The 16,491-nt window shown below is 56.3% G+C and overlaps 1 protein-coding gene across 1 annotated transcript in view; it reads right to left on the reverse strand.

Annotated features, from left to right (window-relative positions):
* Positions 1-1,664: 1,664 nt before the first annotated feature.
* Positions 1,665-16,491, reverse strand: part of WNT10A (Wnt family member 10A) — a 37,957-nt gene continuing 23,130 nt past the window's right edge. The window contains exon 4 of the mRNA XM_045032830.1: positions 1,665-2,319. Within this exon, the coding sequence (XP_044888765.1) occupies positions 1,852-2,319 (468 nt within the window). The 3' untranslated portion in view covers positions 1,665-1,851. The remainder of the gene's footprint in view (positions 2,320-16,491) is intronic.

A 16,491-nucleotide genomic window follows, 5' to 3' on the forward strand; every position in this document is an offset into this window, starting at 1 on the left:
TACCCAGCCCGCGTGCAAGGTGGGACGGTGCTTTGGGAACCTGGGGGCGTTAGAGCCGATGTTTATGTACAATAACCCGCGATCGTAAGCTCGTCTCTGTACGCGTCCGATCGCCGTCCTGTTCCTTCAATCCCCCTCACTCGGTCCTGTTTGCTGTTGCTGGCTCTAAATGCCCCAGAGCAGGGGCCACAGCTGTGCCCAGCGTGGCAGAGCCCTGATCCCGAGTGAGGCCTTTGCGTGCTCAGCACATGTTAATCCCGGCACGCTCCTTCCGGCCTGGTCTCGTGTCTCCCATGACGCCCAGAGGAAGCGCTAGGACCTGCAGGAGCCAGGCAGCCTGGCTGCTCGGAGCCACCAGCTGTTTCGGTAGCTATTTAGCGTTACAATTCTCAGTAAGCCCAGGGACGGCCGGGGAGATGCCAGCAGCAGGAATCAGCATGCAGGGCGCTGGGGGCTGCTAGCGTGCGGCTGCCCCCCGGTGAGACAGGCACTCTCCTTGGGCTCTGCCAACGGCTGAGACCATGGAAACCGCCGCGGCTCGGTCCCCTGAGCTCGGCGGGATCCTGCCCGCGGGGTCTGGAGTCACTGCTGGTGCTGCATGGGCGGGCGCAGGATGTGCCAGGTCACTCTTATGCTCGGCGGGTGCATTGGAAGGGGGTTGGGATATTCCAGGGCTCCCCTGCCTCCCTCCTGCCCGGTCCCAGGGGATGCAGAACTGCCCCCGGGGGTTGCCTGGTGGAAGATCCCAGCCCCCCGCAGCTCCAGGGCCCGTCCTGGGCTGGATTCAGCGCCCAGCTGGACTCGGCGGGCCGAGGTCCTGTATCCCCCGAACACACCCGGCGCGGCCGGCGGCAGGGGAGGAGGCTGCCTCCGGGGCTGTGTTGGGTCCCTCCCGCGTCTGTTTCACAACAGCCTGGGGCCTGGCTTCCCACCTGCTCCCACTGATCTGTGGGGGCCTGATCCTGGGAGCTCCTGACCCCTCTGCTCCCAGGGGCCAGGAGGCTGAGGGGAATGCAGAGGCAATGGGCGAAGGAGGTTAAAGTGGTCGTAGGAGCAGCCCAACTTTCTCGGGGATCTCTCCTGCTTTCCGCAGCAGCGGTTAGCTGCATCAGCACCTTTAAACCCACGGGGACTCTGCAGAGGGGCTGCCCCTCCATTAACACCCTCTCCCGATTCCCTCCCCAGCCCACGCTCAGAACCGCTTCATGGCGCCGTCTCCAGTCCACTTTTATTCACAATAATAAAATAACTTACCAGACAGCACAGCCGCGGGCGCTGGGGACCCCTCCTCCTCTTAGAAACGCTGGGGGAGAGCCCTCAAAACTCTTCTTTACATGTTTTTTTCATATGAAAATCCCTTTTCAGTGCGGTCCGGTGAGTCCTGAGCTGTCCCCTTCCAGCGAGGGGAGACTGCCGGGAGATTTAGTCCCCTGCGCCCTGGAGGTCTCTGCACGTGTCCACGCTGGGCGGGGACGGAGCTTTTGCTGGAGCTGCTCGCGGCCCCAATCCCGTCCATGCTTTGACGCCCGTGGGCTGCGGTTGAAGCTGTCCCTGAACAGAAGGAACGGTACCTAGCTCGGAAACGCTCCCCCATCCCTCCCATCCCACCCCCGCCCTGCTACCCAGTTGCCCTGCCGTGCCGCGGCGCGGGAGCGGTGGTGGGTTTGCCCGGGCAGCCGTCTGAACGCCCCCCACGGCAGGAGCTGGTGCCGACAAAGGGTGGAAGGTGTGTGGTGCATTAACCGGTGCTGGGCAGCCCCCCTGGGAACTGCTCCCCCTGCTCCACCCTGAGGTCCCGGCTGGAGCGTGCGTCCCGTGGCTGCCGCGTGCCGGCCCGCGGCCCTGCCCGCCTCACTTGCAGACGCTGACCCACTCGGTGCGGCGACACTCCTCGCAGGCCACGAAGCAGCACCAGTGGAACTTGCAGTTGCAGCGCTCGCTGCGCGTCTGGCACAGGATGTTGTGGCCGCGCCCGCAGCACAGGCTCTCGCAGTTGTCCATGCCCGGGCTGCTCTTGTTGCACAGCCGGCCCTGGGTGCCCAAGGAGTCCAGGGCCGGCTCCCGCTCGCAGAAGTCGGGCGACTTCTCGAAGTAGATGAGGTCGCCGATGCTGGCGCGGCGCCGGTGCCGCGCGTGGCCTGGCTCCAGCTGCCCCGTGTTCCTGTTGTGGGGCCGGATCAGCGTGGCCCCGGAGAAGCGCTCCTTGAGCACGGAGCCCACCAGGCGGAACTCGGGGGTCACCTGCCAGCACGTCTTCAGCTGGCAGCTCCCGGAGGTGCCGTGGCACTTGCATTTCCTCCGCATGTTGTCCAGCACCACCTGCGGGGGGACAAGGAGGTTTGTTAAGCCCAGCACAGCCCCCCCTGCTGCAAACACGGTGCAGAGAGCAAACCAGCCCCCGGGTGCAATTGGCACCGAGCGGGAGCTCGCTGCACCGGAGCAGCACCCGCCTTCGCTCTGGCTCATTAACAAGCCGCGTTCATCGGTAACAGCAGCCACGTGAGCCCTGGTCTTTAGGGAAGAGGGTTGATGGGACCTGAAGGTGCCGCTTAGTGAGAGAGCACAGGGCTGGGCCGAGAGACCCAGGCTGGATTCGTGGTGCAGTGACCGTGGCCCTCTGGGGATGTGCGCTGGGACTGCTCACACGTCGACACGCCAGGCTGGCTTTGATGCAGCACAGGGGGCGGCATGGGTTAGCGCCACCCGCCCAGAACCCGGCTACGAAGTGCAGCTACCGACTGTGACTCAGGCTGGCTCTGATCAGGCTGGATCGCCGGGGCCATCCCACCTCCCGCCTGCAGACCCTCTGTTTTCCCAGCAGCAAAATGAGGAAACTCCCTCCCTGTCTCCCAGGAGAGCGGTGAAGACAAAACTCCTCACTGAGTGCGAGGTGCTCGGATGCTCCGGTGATGAAGGGCAGGTGAGGAGCTGGAGAACGAAGCACCCGCCACAGACAGACGCTGGAGCCTAAAGGCTGTTTGCCACCTGATTGCACAAGGGCTGCACACAGCTCATAAACCCCAGTGTGGACACCACGCAAACGGTTGTTGCAGGGCAGCTTGCGGCTAAAGGGGGCTGGACCAAACCTGCACGTCCTGCTTGTGCTAAACGTCCCCTCGTGTTAAAACCTCTCTGAAAATGCCAGCGTGGCAGAGCCACGCGCTGCTTTTGCTGGGCAGCTTGGAAATAGAGCCGACCGGAACAGGCAGCTGCTGCCACATCGCCGCCCTGCTGGCAAGGAAAGCAGCTGCTCGTGAGCACTAAACTCTGCGGCCCTCATCAGCAGGGCCTTCTCCCTTCCCCGCTCCCTTCCAGGGTCTAGCCACCTCCTGCCATTAACGCAGCCAGCACGCACCACTAAAGCCATCCAGCTGAGCCGGCCGGTTTCTGGGCACCGCAATCTCTTTCTCGGTCCACGGTGCTTCTCACGAAGGCCACTCCCTGCAGTCTCTTGATTGTTGCCTAAATCTGTTACTGTGAGTGAAGGCATTTGCCGTTCCAAGGGAATTCACACTGGATGCCCCCAGTTAGGAGCCAGAAACTCTTGGGTAACTTGGAGCCTCCTACTCCAAAAGTAGGAGGTGAACAGAATAACATAAGAACGGCCAGATTGGGTCCATCCAGCCCAGGATCCTGTCTGCCGACAGTGGCCAATGCCAGGTGCCCCAGAGGGAGTGAACCTAACAGGCAATGATCAAGTGATCTCTCTCCTGCCATCCATCTCCATCCTCTGACGAACAGAGGCTAGGGACACCATTCCTTACCCAGCCTGGCTAATAGCCATTAATGGACTTAACCTCCATGAATTTATCCAGTTCTCTTGTAAACCCTCTTATTGTCCCAGCCTTCACAACCTCCTCAGGCAAGGAGTTCCACAAGTTGACTGTGCGCTGTGTAAAGAAGAACTTATTTTTATTTGTTTTAAACCTGCTGCCCATTCATTTCATTTGATGACCCCTAGTTCTTATATTATGGGAACAAGTAAATAACTTTTCCTTATTCACTTTCTCAACATCACTCATGATTTTAGAGACCTCTATCATATCCCCCCTTAGTCTCCTCTTTTCCAAGCTGAAAAGTCCCAGCCTCTTTAATCTCTCCTCATATGGGACCCGTTCCAAACCCCTAATCATTTTAGTTGCCCTTTTCTGAACTTTTTCTAATGCCAGTATATCTTTTTTGAGATGAGGAGACCACATCTGTACGCAGTATTCAAGATGTGGGCGTACCATGGATTTATATAAGGGCCATAAGATAGTCTCCGTCTTATTCACTATCCCTTTTTTAATGATTCCTAACATCCTGTTTGCTTTTTTGACTACTGCTGCACACTGCGTGGATGTCTTCAGAGAACTATCCACGATGACTCCAAGATCTCTTTCCTGATTAGTTGTAGCTAAATTAGCTGCCATCATATTCTATGTATAGTTGGGGTTATTTTTTCCAATGTGCATTACTTTACTTTTATCCACATTAAATTTCATTTGCCATTTTGTTGCCCAATCACTTAGTTTTGTGAGATCTTTTTGAAGTTCTTCACAGTCTGCTTTGGTCTTAACTATCTTGAGCAATTTAGTATCAAATTGTATCAAACTTTGCCACCTCACTGTTTACCCCTTTCTCCAGATCATTTAATAGGTGGCTCCTATTACGCTGAGCTAACGGAAAATCTCCATGAGCTGTTAGCAGTATAGGTCCTAGGACACACTATGAGCAGTTCTGATTCCAGTCAGTAGAGGGCAGCAGTCTCTCTAACACAAACAGGGATGGAGCAAGAGAGATCCAGCCAACCACTACCTTACAATACCACACACAGAGAGATGCAGGGTTGTACTTTGCACACACACACGGTTGTACTTTGACAGATGTTTGAAACAGAACCACGAGGTTTTTAGGCAAAATAGAGCAAAATATCAAATCTCCCCCAGGTCTACCTCTTTCACCTGGGCTCTGGCAGACCTGGGGGGATTTGACTGATTTTTCTTGTCCTTTCTTATGACAAACCAAAAGTCTGCCCCTGGAGCCAGCGTCTGACCCCAGAGCCCCTCTCGGTCCTGTTTAAAATCCTTGAGATTTTATAGAGCCGTGTTGCAGTGTGTCCCCACCTCTCTACACCCCGACTCTGCTGCGTCCCCTCCACCCTTCATCTAACCAGACTTCGGGTCAAAAATACCAGCGTCTGCCTTGCCTGTGGCTCTCGGTACAGGGACTGTAGTATTATTCTCTGTGATGTGGAGGGCAATGGAGGGGTCCCTGTGATATGTGTTGGGGGAGGATGTACATATGGTGTGTGTTTGGGGGTCACATCTGCCCTGCAAAAGACTGTATAATGATAGTGTTGCCAACTCGTGTGATATTTGGTTTATTTCTTAATGCCCCAGCTCCTGGAGTCCTGTGATTATGAGGAGACTCGGGTTTCATTTAAAAAGGAAGAAGGAGTAAGGCCCAATGGGAGTTAGGGTCCGAAACACCTGTGAGGATCTGGACCGAGGTTTCTAGCCCTCCTGGTTGCAGAGGAAAACCTGGCATGAGCATGATCTAAAGGCTCAGGAACCAGCCAGCCTAGGCCCAGGATAACGGCTTCGCCCACGTGCTGCAGCCCTGAAAAGGGGGAACACGATGGGAGGCTGTGTGAGGGGAGGCGTTCCCCATAGAGCTAGGGACGCGTCTTCCATCGGACAGGGCTGTGCACACGGTGGGTCGCCCACGTTCAAGGCAGATGAATTCAGAGGAGCCGGTGCTGAGGCCGACAGGGGGCTGTCTCTGATTGCAGGGGGCAGGCAAACCCCAGGAAGGCAGGAGAGTTACGGGAGCCAAAGGGGATAAACTGGCCACAAACAGACACAGGCTGGGCAGGAGAAGCCAGTTTCTAGGCAGCGGAGGAGGGAGGAACGGGGGCTGTCTGCTCTGAAGATGGAACTTGACCAGTTTACGAAGGGGATGGTCTGTGGGGGCAGCCTGGGATGTGCTGAGCCAGGATGTCCCTCCCCATCCAATGGTCCGATTCCTAAGCAGACCCCAGTATTTATTATTCCTAAATAGTGCGGGATCGGGGGGCCTGTCTGAGTGCTGGGGGCTGGCAGCGTCGTGGTGCCCAGCCCCTCCCCGCGGCCGTGGCGCAGGGCGTGGGCATGATGGGTTTGGCTGGCACCCTGCTGGGTGCAGGTGGCGTGCTGGTGTGGTTCACCCAGGTCAGCACGCAGGCCCCCGGGCTCCGCGTGGGGACGCAGCAGGCCTGTGCTTAGGGTGGAGGCAATGCTGCGTGTGGTTGCTGCAGGGTGTGGGTGGACAGGGCAGGTGTTTGTGGTTCTGGCCAGGAGCCGGGAGTCGGTGGTTTGTGGGGACTCGGGGAGGGCGGTTGGTTTGTTTGATGTGGGTGGGCATGGCCTGTGTGGGTGGAAGAACGTTGGCCAAAGGCTGGCTGGAAGCCAGAACGTTCCCCTGGAACGGAGGCTGCTGCTGCTGCCAGCCGGGGTGCAAGGAACGGGAGGTGCTGGGCGTGAGCAGGAACGGAGGCTGGAGCTGAGACGGGAGGGGGCCTGCTCCTGATCGCTGGCCTCCCCAGGCCACACACACACTCCCAGGGTCAGGGCAGGGTGAGCCCACTAGATGCCCCCAGGTGTGCCAGCCTGGAACACAGCGTCAGTATCCTGCAAGGCAGCCTATTGTACCAAGCCCCCCGCACCCAGCAGGGTCCCCAGCCCACCCAGCGGCTGCGCCGGACCCCCCGAACTGCCTCGCTAGCACGTCCCGGCGGGGAGAGCTCAGCACCTCCCGCCCGGGAAATCCCGGCTCTGGGAGGGCTGGGAAGGGGCTTTGCTGGGCTGAACAGGTAACTCCGGCTGGCCAGGCCCAGAGCCAGTGGGGCCACGCGCAGCATCGGTACCGCTCCCAAGATCTCCGGGCTCTGCCCCCCGCCTGTGCCCCTAGTACCACTAGTGTATCCCCGGCAGCATCCCAGTGCACCTGAGCGCCGCCGGCCCGGCCTACGTCTGCCTGCCCAGACAGCTGGATCAGGTGAGACCCCAGGCACGGCTCTGGTGCCCTGCCCAGGGTTGGCCTGTTGGGGGCACCAGCACAGCCCTGGCTCTGGAGCACAGATTGAGCAGCCCCCACCACGCGGGAACCGTGTAATAAGGAAAATTAGCACCAACTTACAGAGCACGAGGAGCTGGGAGGCAGTCGCCACTTTGCAGCTCTTTGCACCGCGTTTCGCGGTGGGAAGGCAATTGCCTGTGCACCGTTCAGGGCGCCTGCCTCGAGCCGGTGCAGCCTGGCACGGGCGCTGGTGGCAGAGCCCCTTCCCGCAGCAGAAGGTCCCACAGGAGCTGCACCAGGCTGGCCGAGCCCCAAACGGCCCCGAGGCCTTGGCTCAGCCAAACGCCTGGACGCTTCTCCAGACCCAATGCTCCGGGCAGCCTGGCGCACTCTGTGGCACCGCACCCGGGCCCCCTCCGGGCCACCGGATGCCCAAATAGCTGTGGTTGTGGAAGCCCCTCTCCCACATACAGCTGCCCATCTGTCTCACGTGTCCACGCAGCTCATGCTTCTGCGGCCACCCCCTGTGAGCATTGCACCGTGGAATGAGCACTCCAGTCACGCAATGACTCCAGAGCGCCGCGCCCCGCCTGCTCGGCACCGGGCCTTGGCTCCCTACGCTGGTCCCTGCTCTCCACGGGCCTGGCCCAAGCTACCTGAGACGCCTCCCTGCCTGCGGGGCTGCGGAACAGGCAACCACTGGAGCGAGGCCGGGCCATCGGCGCACAGGGGCACACCTGGGGGACCTGCTGCTGGGCCTTCGGGATTGACACCCTTTGCCTTAGCTGGCCCTGGAGCGAGAGGAGGGGAGGGGGCGGAGGGCAAGAACCGGAGCCCGTGGGGACAGCCTGCTGCTCAGTCGCAGCACGGACCGGAGCCGGGCCAGCATGTAGAATGAGCTGGAGGGCTCAGAGCCTCCATCTTCTCCCAGGCACTGCTACAGACTAGGGACCGACCGGCTAGGCAGACAAGGACCTGGGGGTTACAGTGGACGAGAAGCTGGATAGGAGTCAGCAGGGTGCCCTTGTTGCCAAGAAGGCTAACGGCATTTTGGGCTGTATAAGTAGGGACATTGCCAGCAGATCGAGGGACGGGATCATTCCCCTCTATTCGGCATTGGTGAGGCCTCATCTGGAGTCCTGTATCCAGTTTTGGGCCCCACACTACAAGGAGGATGTGGACAAATTGGAGAGAGTCCAGCGGAGGGCAACAAAAATGATGAGGGGTCTGGAGCACATGACTTATGAGGAGAGGCTGAGGGAACTGGGATTGTTTAGTCTGCAGAAGAGAAGAATGAGGTGGGATTTGATAGCTGCTTTCGACTACCTGAAAGGGGGTTCCAAAGAGGATGGAGCTAGGCTGTTCTCAGTGGTGGCAGGTGGCAGAACAAGGAGTAATGGTCTCAAGTTGCAGTGGGGGAGGTCTAGGTTGGATATTGGGAAACACTATTTCACTAGGAGGGTGGTGAAGCACTGGGATGGGTTCCCTAGGGAGGTGGTGGAATCTCCTTCCTTAGAGGTGTTTAAGGTCAGGCTTGACAAAGCCCTGGCTGGGATGATTTAGTTGGGGTTGGTCCTACTTTGAGCAGGGGGTTGGACTAGATCCCTCCTGAGGTCCCTTCCAACCCCGATATTCTCTGAGTCTATGATATTTCCATGTGGGCTAGAAATCCTGCGGGGAGGGCGAGCACCACCTCTCCCTGTTCTAGCCCTCCCCAGGCGTGTGCACGCTGGGCCGTGTTACCCGTTGCTCCACCAGCATCGATCACTTCCCTGGCCACGGAAGGGCTCAGCTGCGCCCGTGCTGTGTTCCTAGTGGCTAGAAGGAAGGTGACGTTGTTGTAACTGAGGGTCTAGCGTGCACCTGTCTCTAGGGTCCAACTCTGCTCTCAGTGGCACTGATGTAACCGCAGGGCTAATGTTAGGTGGGACACAGAGCTGTGCCCGGAAGTTTTGGAGATTGGAGTGGAGGTAGCTGCTGTGAGCTCTGGCTTTGTCCTCAGCCCGTGGCCTGGAAATCCCCGGGGGGGCCCTGGGTGTGTTATCACGGCCCAGGGAAACAGCCCATCTGCGTATCTGAGCTGCCCCTGGCCGGGGGGACTCCCATCTCAGAGAGCACCCGCCTCGCACACCCATGCCTGCCCCGACCGCGCTGCCCCGCTGAAAGGGGCTGCGATGTCATGGAGGTCTGCTGGCGTGTGCACCAGCCCTGACCTGGGTGGCCACCGGCCTGGAAGGAGGATCTGGGCTCCTCAGGCACACACACTCCTGGAATGTGAGAGTGAAGTAACTGAAAGGGCTGAGGAAAGGGGGGTGTCTGTGCCCCCTGCCCCCCCCACGCTCTCAGCTCCAAAGGTGCCGCACAGACGCCGTGTGCCAGGCAAGAGCTCACAGTCCAAGAAGCCCAGACAGAAAGGAAGGACTGTTATCCCCAATGCACAGATGGGGAAACTGAGGCCCAGCCACTAGGCTGCATCGCAGCCAATCCAGCGATGTTGAACTCCACAGGGCTGTGCTCAGAGACAGGCGAGGGCCCTGCTAGTGTGTGTTAGCAACGTGTGAGCTAAACTCAACCCCCCTTCCGAGTTAAGCCCCGTGGTCCCATGGGGCAGCTGGGGCAGGGCCCTCCCAAGTCCCATTAACCACGAGCTCATCCATTCTTCCGTGCCCGGACACACCTCTGCCCTTGTGCACTGACACACATGTCATTGCACATGCATGCTCGGGCTCCCCCCCCCCCCCGCTTCCCACACACACCCAAAGCATTTTATTGCCATTCTTAACTCCGGGAAGCCTTTGTTGTGAGATTAATAGGCTCCTGCTCCCCTTTCATCTCAGCCCTCTGATCCTGAGCACTCCATAAAATACAACCCTACAAGGGAGCTGGCCTCTGGGGTCCCGTCCCTCACCCTCCCTCGGGCCCCATTCTCAGCTGTTCTGTTCCTGTGTTATGGCTCTGGAAACCCCCTCTCCAAGGGGATGGACCACGAACGTCTAGCCGAGGCCAGGTGCCAGCGACCGCAGCATTCTGAGGCCGAGAAGAAACTCCATTTTGGGTCACGGTGCCAGGCGTCCCATTTATCAGCTGTGACCGTCCCAGGCCAGCTGGGAGCGAAGCCTGCCCAGGCGTGTAGGTGGAGGGATACGGAAAGTAGTACCAAGAAAAACGCGTCAAACTGCTCTCTAAACCATTGCTCAGAACGCTGCGAAACCGGCGGCGCACCCCAGCCACGTGGGGACGGGCAGAGATCTATAGGCACCCATTTGGGGTGGCTTCCACACTGCATCCATCCCAAAGCCATGCTGATAAAACCTGTTCCCCAGCCCGGCCTGTAGCCCAACAGAGCGAACATGGATTAGCAGGGAGTAACTGCACCTCACGCCCTCTCTCCCCGCTTCCGGCTCAAGCGGTCACCGAGCGCTTTGCAGGGTGGGCTGAACCCTGCGGGATTATTGAAACCCCTCAGCACCCGGCGCAATGCGGCCCTATACAAAGACAGGAATAGCTACACCACCACTCAAATGCAGCCACCTCTGGGCTAGGACATGGCAGCTGATTAACTGTTCATAGCAAAACTCCACAGCAGTTTGCTGTGTGGGTGTGGGTGTGTGTTACAAAATATAACTAAAAAATAAAATAAAACCTCAGCCTTGGAACCAGATAGCCATGCCCATAGTGTCACAGGGGTTCCTAGCCCTGACAGTGTCCTCCCCTTCCCCGGTGGTTTTATACCCATTTGTCAGCTCTCATCTGGAATTAGAATATTAAGTCTGTGCGGCAGGGCCCTCTGGGTCTGTGCACTGCTAGCACAACGGGGTGACAGCCCTGCGTCGGGGCTCGTGGGCCTGCTACACTGCAAGTACGAAGCACATAGAATCACAGACTATCAGGCTTGGAAGGGACCTCAGGAGGTATCTAGTCCAACCCCCTGCTCAAAGCAGGACCAACCCCAACTAAATCATCCCAGCCAGGGCTTTGTCAAGCCTGACCTTAAAAACCTCTCAGGAAGGAGATTCCACCACCTCCCTAGGGAACCCATTCCAGTGCTTCACCACCCTCCTAGTGAAATCGTGTTTCCTAATATCCAACCTAGACCTCCCCCACTGCAACTTGAGACCATTGCTCCTTGTTCTGTCACCTGCCACCACTGAGAACAGTCTAGATCCATCCTCTTTGGAACCCCCTTCAGGTAGTTGAAAGCAGCTATCAAATCCCCCCTCATTCTTCTCTGCTGCAGACTAAACAAGCCCAGTTCCCTCAGCCTCTCCTCATAAGTTATGTGCTCCAGCCCCCTCATCATTTTTGTTGCCCTCCGCTGGACTCTTTCCAATTTATCCACATCCTTGTAGTGTGGGGCCCAAAACTGGACACAGTGCTCCAGATGAGGCCTCACCAGTGCTGAATAGAGGGGAATGATCACGGCCCTCGATCTGCTGGCAATGCCCCTACTTATACAGCCCAAAATGCCGTTAACCTTCTGGGCATCTCACTTACCCTGCAGGGAGAACTGAGAGAGGTGGATGATAAAGGCCATGAGTTAGTCTGGCCAGGAGTCCCCTTGGTAAATAGCCCCATTCTTGGGGGAAATGCCATGAGAGAAGCTGGGCCTGGATGACAGAGGATGGATCGCGCGATAATTGCCCTGTTCTGTTCATTGCCTCTGAAGCATCCAGCACCGTCCGCTATCAGAGACAGGACACGGGGCTAGACAGACCCTTGGTCTGCCCAGTGTGGCCGTTCTTATGAGAGTTTAAGGAGCTGGGTAATTATGGACTGTCTCTGCTCTCCACGCCGGCTGTGGTTTTCTAGGTTCATTGTTTGCTCGGTGCATAGGGATTTACTCAGCAGAACTCCGGTTTCACTCTGGGACACGTGGCACCGTCCCCGTGCTGAGTGGTCGCAGACTCAGGAGGCCGGGAAATCGCCTGGCCAGGCAGCAGCGTGCGTGCTGCACAGGGCTGGGCATTCATCCTTGAAGCTGCCCAGCGCAATAGCCAGCCAGCGACTCCCTCCAGCATCATCCGGGGCCAGCGCTCGCTGTCACGGCCCCAGCGGCTTTCACGGGAGCCGTGCCCGGGAGTGGCAGCTGCGCGGGGGTGATGAAATCTGAAGCCGCTGGGAAGCAGGGTCTGAGCAGGGAGGACACATGCCGAAGAGGTCAGACATTGGGGGGGATGAAGAATCAAGGGCCTACAGGATAGAAAACAATACGTGGCTGCACAGCGCCCGCTTAGCAGTAATGGGTCACCCTCGGCTGCTTCTAAACCTGTATCACACCCACCGCCACACTCCCCTGGCCAGGTCATGCCTCCCTCCAGCTTCGCTGCACCTAAACAGCCGCTAATGAAGAGATCCGCTGTGGTCTCCAGGAGCCAGTGATGAAAGCACCAGTGTCCGAGTCATTTCTAACTGGACAGCAGCTGCGGCCCTGTGGCTTTGCCAGGCTCTCCCAGTACCAACCTCTAGCGCCGTTGCAGAGGTGCTTGCAAGCAGGGTGAGGTCGCACCAGCACGGATCAGGGATCTGAATGTGCCTACGCTGCGGGTTTGCACTGCGGCAGCTTCACCACTTGGGATAATTGCAGCCAATCCCCAGTGTAGACAGAGCCTCAGTCCAGTCTTCGTGGCCGGGACAACCAGCCACTGACAGATTTCAGGGGCTTTTCACCCAGGCAGGCAGATTTGCAGTTTCTACGTTGGCAGCAGGGACCGTGGCCTGTTTTTTGCCTCCAGTCTCAACTCTGGGCTCAGTCAGGAAAATTCCCATGGGCAGGGGTCAGGAATGAGCGAAGACGTGAGATAACACAGACGGGAATCCGCGTCCTACGCACTTTCCATGGCTGACTTGAACAAACTTGTCAGAATCGCGTGTGTGATTCCTGACAGCGCCTGCTGGACAGAAATGTTCAGTTGTGCCCTTGGCTGCGTACTGCCACTAGCAAGTGGCGATTTCCCGTCAGCGTGTGGTCAGGGCTCTTGGACCAGGGGCGCCCGAATTCTATCCTAGCTCTGGCCATGGCATTTCAAGTGGCCTCCGCATGCAACGGCCCATGCCGCCTGTGTTCTGTAATGGCAGCCGGCACGTCCTAGGTGGCCGCCAGTTTGTCACAATATCATGTTTGTTTTTTTTTTTTTTGAGATATACCAATCTCCTAGAACTGGAAGGGACCTCGAAAGGTCATCGAGTCCAGCCCCTGCCTTCACTAGCAGGACCAATGTTCGGTTCTTGGCACTGAGACCAGTCCCACCACCGCACTAGGCTTCCACGCCTGCTAGCCCCAGAGACGCCACGAGCAGTGTCCATGTCCGGCTCAGAGACCTGTGTGTGCCACTCGCCCCGTAGTACTAGAGTAACCTCGTGGTGCAATGCCCCAACACCTGTGTTAGACAGGAGGCCACGCTAGCTAACCACGGTTGCCCCTTCTGCCCTTAACATCTATGAAACCCACAGCGACCGTTCTGTACAGAAAGGGGCATTGCATGAACCCGCACTGTGCACTCCAGACATCCCCCACCATGTGTGCCGTCTGCCGCCATTTCTGATTAACCTTTCCAGGAAAATTCAGCCTGAGGCAGATGCCCAGCTTTGGAAATGTCAGCTCGGATGGCTGAAGTCTGGCAAAGTTATAAGCGACTGAAAATAGGGCCTTATAATGGGAAGTGTCAGAGAACCTTAACTTTGGGCAGGACTACCAGCAGGCTAGGAGAGCCCGTGCGAAGCAACAAGCAAGGGCTTGAGTCTCCCGTGCCCTTCATTATAAATGGGCTCTGTGTGCGCGCGCGTGTAGGTTACACACTTACTGCCGGTTCATAATGAAGCACATGGGAGAATCAAGCCTTTACTTGCTACTCTACCCTGGCCTGTATCGGATGGACTCAGAACTCCTCAGCTGTGTGACACACTAACAGGTGTGTTGTGAGCAAGACACGAGAAGTCGTTCTTCCGCTCCACTCTGCGCTGGTCAGGCCTCAGCTGGAGCATTGTGTCCAGTTCTGGGCACCGCATTTCAAGAAAGATGTGGAGAAATTGGAGAGGGTCCAGAGAAGAGCAACAAGAATGATTAAAGGTCTAGAGAACATGTCCTATGAAGGAGGCTGAGAGAACTGGGTTTGTTTAGTTGGGAAAAGAGACGACTGAGAGGGGCCATGAGAGCAGTTTTCAGGTATCTAAAAGGGTGTCATCAGGAGGTGGGAGAAAACTTGTTCACCTCAGCCTCATAGGACAGGACAAGAAGCAATGGGCTTAAACTGCAGCAAGGGAGGTTTAGGTTGGACATTAGGAAAAAGTTCCTAACTGTCAGGGTGGTTAAACACTGGAATAAACTGCCTAGGGAGGCTGTGGAATCTCCATCTCTGGAGATATTTAAGAGCAGGTTAGATAAATGTCTGTCCGGGATGGTCTAGACAGTATTTGGTCCTGCCATGAGGCAGGGGACTGGACTCAATGACCTCTCGAGGTCCCTTCCAGTCCTAGAATCTATGAATCTAGGAATAGGATCTATATTGTTAAGAGTGAATTGGGATTCTCCTTTAGCTTAGGGGCTGTGGACTTGAAGCAAACGACTCTGAGGATATGTCCACACAGCAGCTAGACACCCGCAGCTTGTGCCAGCCGACTTAGGCTCTAGGACCCTGCAGGGTGGGAGGGTCTCAGAGGCTCCAGCCCAAGCGTCTACACAGCAAAGAAACAGCCCCGCAGCCTGAGCCCACGTCGGCTGGCACTGGCCAGCCAGGTGGTTTGCTTTGCTGTGTAGACACACCCTGAGTTTGATCCCGGCTGCCTCAGCAAAGTTCCTAGGTGGCTACTAATTTGTTACAGGGACAAAACAAACAAATACATTTTGCAAAAGTACCAAAGTCTGAGCAAGGCAAGAGCTGGCACCAGCGTGGTCTCAGCTGGGAAATCCTCGCAGAGCGATGGGGTCAGCCCACGGGTCTGTATTTCCATTATCTGCGGCTGAGACTGATGGACCTAACAGATCAGCAAAGCAACAATTCCACAAGCGCTTCCCAAAGAGCACCCCGAGTGTGAGCGCATGGGGAATGTTTTACTTGTCTGCACTGCCCAGCCACTAGCAGAACGGGGCCCTGCTCCGGAACGGGGGTTCCCAGATGCAACTGTAATAGAAAGAATAAGAAAATAAATAACCTGCTTGTTTTAAAATCCTATTCAACGGGTCCCATCCACCGTGCGTCACCTGCAGGGATACGGCTTGTATGGTTCTGCTCGAAGAAAAGGAACCCTCATATTAAAGGTTTTGGGGGGATTTGCAGTCAGATCTGAACAGCTGAGAGCTAGAGGAGGGGCAGCTGTGACAGCACCAATAACTAAGCCAATCACGTCATTAGAGGAGGTTTTGGAACAAACTGATAAACTAAACAGTGATAAGTCACCAGGACCAGCGGGTATCACCCAAGAGTTCTGAAGGAACTCAAATGTGAAATTGCAGAACTACTAACTGACATCTGTAACCTCTCATTTAAATCAGCTTCTGGACCAGATGACTGGTGGATAGCTAATGTGATGCCAATTTTTAAAGACGGCTCCAGAGGTGACCCCTTACAGGCCGGTAAGCCTGACTTCAGTACCGGGCAAACTGGTTGAAACTATAGTAAAGAACAAAATTGTCAGACACAGAGATGAACATAATTTGTTGGGGAAAAGTCAACATGGTTTTTGTACAGGGAAATCGCGCCTCACCAATCTACTGGAATTCTTTGAGGAGGGTCAACAAGCATGTGGACAAGGGGGATCCAGTGGATATAGTGTACTTAGATTTTCAGAAAGCCTTTGACAAGGTCCCTCACCAAATTAAGCAGTCATGAGTAGGAGGGAAGGTCCTCTCATAGATTGGTAACTGGTTAAAAGATAGGAAACAAGAGTAGGAATAAATGGCCAGTTTTCAGAATGGAGAGAGGTAAATAGTGGTGTCCCCCAGGGGTCCGTACTGGGCCAGGCCTATTCCACATAGTCATAAACGATCTGGAGAAAGGGGTAAACAGTGAGGTGGCAAAATTTGCAGATGATACAAAACTACTCAAGATAGTTAAGTCCCAGGCAGACTGCGAAGAGCTACAAAAGGATCTCGCAAAACTGGGTGACTGGGCAACAAAATGGCAGATGAAATTCAATGTTGATAAATGCAAAGTAATGCACATTGGAAAACATCATCCCAACAATACATATAAAATGATGGGGTCTAAATTAGCTGTTACCACTCAAGAAAAATATCTTGGAGTCAGTGTGGAGAGTTCTCTGAAAACATCCACTCAATGTGCAGCGGTGTCAAGAAAGCGAACAGAATGTTGGGAATCATTAAGAAAGGGAGAGATAATAAGACAGAAAATATCATGTTGCCTCTATATAAATCCATGGTATGTCCACACCCTGAATACTGTGTGCAGATGTGGTCGCCCCATCTCAAAAAAGAGAGATTGGAATGGGTAAAGGTTC

This window comes from Mauremys mutica, chromosome 10, assembly GCF_020497125.1.
Source record: "Mauremys mutica isolate MM-2020 ecotype Southern chromosome 10, ASM2049712v1, whole genome shotgun sequence".
Lineage (NCBI taxonomy): Eukaryota > Metazoa > Chordata > Testudines > Geoemydidae > Mauremys > Mauremys mutica.